Here is a 6,766-nt window from a genome sequence, read left to right on the forward strand (position 1 = left end):
TGGGCCGGCGGCAGTGAAAGTGCAGAGTCCCAACAACTGGACAACCAGGGAATTTCCAAGACAAGACTTATAATAGAAATTGGCTCACATGGTTATGGAGGCCAAGAAGTCCCACAGTCTGCTGCCTGCAAGCTGGAGACCCAGGAAAGCCAGTAGTGTTATTCAGTCTGAGTCCAAAGGCCTGAGAATTGGGGCCCAATGGTATAACTCCTGGTCTGAATGCAAGCACCCAGTGAAGCGCCATTGTCTGAAGGCAGAAGATGGATGTCTCAGCTCAAGTAGAGAGAGGAAATTCACCCTTCCTTACACCTTTGTGTTCTATTCGGGCCCTCAGCAGATTGTATGATGCTCACCTAAACTGGTGAGGATGATCTTCTTCACTCAGTCTACTGATTCAAATGCTAATCTCTTCCGAAGACACCCTAACAGACTCACCCAGAAATAATGTTTTACTACTGATCTGGGCACATCGTAGCCCAGTCAAGTTCACATAAACTCAATCATCACAGTTACAAATTTGAATGGTAAAAATGATATACAACGAAAAGTATGTCTTACCATATGATCCAGCAATTCCCCTCCTGGGTATATATCCGAAGAAAACGAAAACACTAATTCGAAAGATACATGCAACCCAGTGTTCATAGCAGCATTATTTACAATGGCCAAGCTGTCCCTCAACAAAAGAATGGATTGGGAACTCCCTGGCGGTCCAGCGGTTAGGACCCAACGCTTTCACTGCCAAGGGCCCGGGTTCAATCCCTGGTCAGGAAACTAGGATCCTGCAAGCCACGTGGCACAGCCCCCCAAAAAAAAAATTAAAACAGAAGAGTGGATAAAGAAAATGTGGTGTATACAATGGAATACTACTCAGCCATAAAAAATGAATGAAATTTTGCCATTTGCAGCAACATGGATGGACTTGGAGGGCATTATGCTAAGTGAAGTAAGTCAGACAGAGAAACACAAATAGTGTATGTTACCACTTATATGTGGAATCTAAAAAATAAAACAACGTCCCTGGCGGCCCAGTGGTTAAGACTCCACGCTTCCACTGCAGGGGGCACAGGTTTGATCCTTGGTCGGGGAACTAAGATCCCACATGCTGTAAGCCATGGCCAAAAAATAAATACAAATTAAAAAAAAATAAAATCAGTGAATATAACAACAAAAAAGAAAAGTAGGTCTTCCTACTATCCCAGATGCCCAGCCCCATACCTTACTCCAGATACAACCACTATTTACAGGTTTTTTAAGTATAGGTAGATATAATTTAAATCTTATTTTACAAATGAGGAAGCTGAGACTGAGCAAGGTTGAGTGACTGCCTGAGATCACACAGCTGAAGGAGCTAACAGAACTGAATGGAGGTCTTCCCTGACACCACACTGCCACCCTGACATCATCTCGAGTTCATACATATGTCCTGGATGTACCGCCTGGATTGGGGGCCCTCAGACAGACAGGGCTACACATGCAACCAGCTCTAGGCAGTCCCAGCACTGGGCCACTAGACACTGCAGCAGGAGGCCTGGGATCTGGCCCATGATTAAGCTCTGTGTGGTGCGACGCAAATCTCTTGATCTCCTCACCTGTCCTTCTCACTCACTGGGCTATGTTGGGACTCAAACAAGCTAAGTAGAAAGATGTTTGGAAAGTAAAAGTGTCACATGACACATATGAGGGAAGGGAGGAGGCAGATATCAATGACAGGTTTAACTTTGTACTTTATTATGGATATACCTTGTCCTTGTTAGATGTAAAGTTCCTAGAAGAGTGTCGCTTGATCACAGCCCCTCTTCTTTTGAAGAGGGTGGACTCCCGCTGCTCTAATGAGTCACCAGCCCAGTGCAGACAATGAGCCTGTCAAAGCGGCTCCACTCCGTGGACAAGGTTTGGGACCAAACAACATACCAAGGTAGTGATACTTCTGTCAAGGAGCGGCACAGGGGTCCCAGTCAGCTGGGGCGCAGGACGGCTCAGCCAGGAAATTCAATCACTGGGAGTAGCCTCCATCCCCAAAGAATAAACACTTGTCCCCTGCTCCCGGCTGACATTCTATGACTGCACTGACACCTCTGCATCAGTTTAGCCATCACCACATAACAAAACACCCAACACTTAGAGGCTTAAAACAACAACAATTTATTAGGTCACAATTTTAGCTGGGCTCAGCTGGGCAGTTCTTCTGCTGGTCTCTCCTGGAGTTGCTCATGTGGCTGCAGTCACATGGACCAGGATGGACCAAGATGGCCTCACTCACATATACGACGGTTAACTGGGGCTGTCAGCCAGGGTGCCTCGGTTCTCCTCCATGTGACTCTCCAGAAGAAGACCTTCTGGAGAAGAGGTTTCTTACTCAGTAAGGGCAGGTCCCAAGACAGTGAAAGTGGAAGCTTCTGGGCCTCTGGAAATCTAGGCTCCAGAAGTCACACATTGTCACTTCTGACATATTTGCTGGCCAAAGCAAGTCACAGGCAATTCCAGATTCAAGGAGTAGGAAACTAGACTCTCCCTCTTGGTGAAAGAGATGGAAAATATTTTGGTCACGGTGTTCAATCTACCACAAGCTTTATAATCCATCATTCAAAAACTCTCATCAATTAACCAATCCACACTTATGGAACACCTAATATGCATTAGGTGTTGTGCTCAATACCTAAGTATGAAAGAACTCTAAGACCCAGTATTAATTAATAGTAAATAAATAATAATAATAAATTTATTTTCTTTATTATTATTTTTAGTTTTGGTTGCGTTGGGTCTTTGTTGCTGCGCGTGGGCTTTCTCTAATTGCTCATCCGCGGCATGTGGGATCTTCCTGGACCAGGGCTCGAACCCATGTCCCCTGTATTGGCAGGGGGATTCTTAACCACTGAGCTGCCAAGGAAGTCCCCCTTTCATTGTTTTTGACTGGACTCATTTATAGCTCTGCAAGTTGGAAAAACTGATATTAATGCAGATAATGTGGGGCCATAGAAATGCAAATGAACGTTGAGATAAACGGTGAGATGAAATTGGTTTCTGAATAAAAGAGAAAACAGGGGCTTCCCTGGTGGTGCAATGGTTAAGAATCCGCCTGCCAGGGCTTCCCTGGTGGCGCAGAGGTTGAGAGTCCGCCTGCCGATGCGGGGGACATGGGTTCGTGCCCCAGTCAGGGAAGATCCCACATGCCATGGAGCGGCTAGGCCCGTGAGCCATGGCCGCTGAGCCTGCGCGTCCGGAGCCTGTGCTCCGCAACGGGAGAGGCCACAACAGTGAGAGGCCCGCGTACCACAAAAAAAAAAAAAAAAAAAGAATCCGCCTGCCAATGCAGGGGACACGAGTTCGAGCCGTGGCCCAGGAAGATCCCACATGCCGTGGAGCAACTAAGCCCGTGCACCACAACTACTGAGCCTGCGCTCTGGAGCCCACGAGCCACAACTACTGAGCCCGCGTGCCACAACTGCTGAAGCCCGCGTGCCTAGAGCCCGTGCTCCACAACAAGAGAAGCCATGGCGATGAGAAGCCCACGCACCGAAACGAAGAGTAGCCCCTGCTCACCGCAACTAGAGAAAGCCTGCGTGCAGCAACGAAGACCCAACGCAGCCAAAAATAAGTAAATAAAATAAATAAATTTTTTTTTAAAAAGAGAAAACAAACTTGTTAAGGGCTTTTAAGTAGCTCACAGATTTCTAACAGGGCCAGTGAGACATGCTCCATGGCTAAATATCCAGGGGAAAGGCCCAACCGGGGCAGCTGTAGAGAAAACACCATTGCTACTGCTGTTCAGCATTGATAGAGGTCCAGGCTGAATGATAGAAGCTCTGTTACTCCAGTCCTTTAATAGCCAGACTCTTCTACTGCCTCGCATGCCGGAAGACCAGTCCTTTCCAGAGTGGCCATCTCCTCCCTCTGCTAAATAGTCATTCAAAAAAATAATAATAAAATAAATTTTAAAATAAAATAAAATTGGCTTCTGCCCAGTAGAAAAGATGATTTCAAATTTTAGTACACATAGAATATTAACCAGTTTTGAACATATTAGCAACTTCATTTCAGCATTCCTGATTGCCTATAAATGTCTGCTCTTCAGATTCTCCTTCCAGTTGGTTTTAACAAATTGCAGGTTTTTCTCTTTAATTATTGAGTTAAGTAAAATCTTTGATATGTGTTCACTTCATGTTTGTGTGAGTCATGATTCTACCTTTTTGAAAATTATCCTACAACACAGCTTCCTCAACTGTAAAATGGTAATAATCATAGAACTTCCCCATAGGGTTGTTGGGCAGATCAAATTAGATCAAATATATAGATATATTGGGTTGGCCAAAAAGTTCATTTGGGTTTTTCATGTTACAGAAAAGCCCGAATGAACTTTTTGGCCAACCCAATATTAGCAAAGTACCAAGCTCATAATAAATGCTTAATAAATATTAGCTGCTTTAATGTTGTTACTATTATTATTATTCAAAAGAGTTATCATTTAGCTGCAAAATCACACAAAACAGCAGCAAAGGGTTTAAGTACATCATTAAGCTCTAAACTGTGTGGCAAAGGTTATTAATCCTGGTGTTCAAAACAGGTTAATGGAGTCTGGAGTCATCCAGGAAGGCTTCTTGGAGGAGCAGTGGTCTAACCGGTCCTTGAAGGATGGGCAAGACTTGGAGAAGGAAAGAGAGGGTGGAGGAGATTGTCCCAGGGAAGGCAAGGCAAGGTCAATGTGGAAAAGAGTATAACTCGACCAGGATCTGTGACAGGTTCATCCCTAGCTCCTTCTGCTGTTGCATTTACCTTTGGTTTGTCTGTTAGAGAATATTTCACTATTCATTTCTCCACTGACATACCATAAAAACATTAATCAGCTGAATTATATTCTTATCAATACCTGTCAAGAGCACACAATTAACTACAGATTTGTAAACTCCTCAGGGGCAGGGATCAGGCCTTTAGCTGTTTCTCAAACACACTTCAGCATTAAAAAGTTTGAACTGGTAAGTGAGAAGGAAAAGAAGAAGAACTTGAGCCTGCTGCTGTCAAACAAGCCCATCCTGATGAGCAACCCGACTGCTCTCTTGCCTAAGTTCAGAGTTGGGTTTGAGTTTGAAACACTACATGGCAAATCTCTAGCCAAAGCCCTCACCGGCCCCCCTTTGATTAACAATCTCTAACTCAGGAAGTGGAACTATGGCATCTTTGGTGTCAGAGGTTGGATCTGGGCAAGAAAAAGCCCACCCACACCCCTCAAGCAGAAAGAGAACAGGGTGAGGGGGATCTCTTTACACCCTGAAGCCCTAGGTTTCCCAGTGGTTTTAGCAGGATGAGCTCAATCAGCACCAGGTATGACCTGTCAGCCTCTACATTCTCTCCTGATGGAAGAGTTTTTCAAGTTGAGTATGCTATGAAGGCTGGGGAAAATAGTAGTACAGCTACTGGAATCAGATGTAAAGATGGCATTGTCTTTGGGGTAGAAAAATTAGTCCTTTCTAAACTTTATGAAGAAGGTCCTAACAAACGACTTTTTAATGTTGATCGGCATGTCTGAATGGCAGTAGCAGGTTTGTTGGCAGATGCTCGTTCTTTAGCAGACATTGCAAGAGAAGAGGCTTCCAACTTTAGATCTAACTTTGGATATAACCTTCCACTAAAACATCTTGCAGACAGAGTGGCCATGTATGTACATGCCTATACACTCTACAGTGCTGTTAGACCTTTTGGCTGCAGTTTCTTGTTAGGGTCTTACAGTGTGATGATGGTGCACAACTCTACATGATTGACTCATCGGGTGTTTCGTATGGTTATTGGGGCTGTGCCATTGGCAAAGCCAGGCAAGCTGCGAAGACAGAAATTGAAAAGCTTCAGATGAAAGAAATGACGTGCCGTGATGTTGTTAAAGAAGTTGCAAAAATAATTTACATAGTACACGATGAAGTTAAGGATAAAGCTTTTGAACTAGAGCTCAGCTGGGTTGGTGAAATAACTAACAGAAGACATGAAATTGTTCCAAAAGATATAAGGAAAGAGGCAGAGAAATATGCCAAGGAATCTTCGAAGGAAGAAGACAAATCAGATGATGATAACATGTAACATTTACTTCATTTACTTCTATTTAACTATTTAGCCCTTTGGATTATTACATACCCACCGACCAACTTTCATTAAATATTTGTCTTGTAAAAAAAAAAAAAGAACAGGGTACAAGACCTTGGAGGAGAGAAAAAACAAATGTGTAAAATATGTCCTGGGGTTTATAATCTAATTAGGAGGATAAAATCAACCAAGTACACAACTAATAGGAAACCAGGCCAAGAAGCCTTGGGACGATGTCCCAAGAGTGGGTAAGTCTTCTCCTATGAGACTGAGAAGGTGCAAGCTATTCTAAGTGAAGAGAATCGTGAGTAACAGTGGGAAAGCCCAGCGTCTGCTCTGGGCAAGGCAGAAGTTGGGGGCGACGTAAAGTTGGAGAAGCCAGCTGAAGGCAGATTATGAAATGCTTTCAGTGCTAGGGAGTAGTGCCCTGGAAAGAAACAGGATGTGTATTAGTCAGAGTTCTCCAGAGAAAATGGAACCAATAGGATACACAGGGATAAATATAAGAGGAGGTTTATGATAGGAATTGGCTCACATGATTATGGAGGTTGAGAAGTCCCATGATTTGCTCCGTACAAGCTGGAGAACCAGGAAAGCTGGTAGTGTAATTCAGTCGGAGTCCAAAGGCCTGAGAACCAGAAGCACAGATGTCTGAGGTCAGGAGAAGATGGATGTCTCGACACAAGCAGAGAGAGCA

At 44.1% G+C, this 6,766-nt stretch overlaps 1 protein-coding gene across 1 annotated transcript; it reads left to right on the forward strand.

The window, feature by feature from the left end:
* Positions 1 to 5,299: 5,299 nt before the first annotated feature.
* Positions 5,300 to 6,086, forward strand: LOC307060017 (proteasome subunit alpha type-3-like; the record flags this gene model as incomplete). Its single annotated transcript, XM_079714335.1, is given in 3 exon segments — positions 5,300 to 5,521; positions 5,525 to 5,726; positions 5,729 to 6,086. Coding segments are annotated over 3 exon segments (762 nt in total). The 3' UTR covers positions 6,067 to 6,086.
* Positions 6,087 to 6,766: the final 680 nt, after the last annotated feature.

The sequence above is a fragment of the Hyperoodon ampullatus genome, assembly GCF_949752795.1.
Source record: "Hyperoodon ampullatus genome assembly, chromosome: 11".
Classification (NCBI taxonomy): Eukaryota; Metazoa; Chordata; class Mammalia; order Artiodactyla; family Ziphiidae; genus Hyperoodon; species Hyperoodon ampullatus.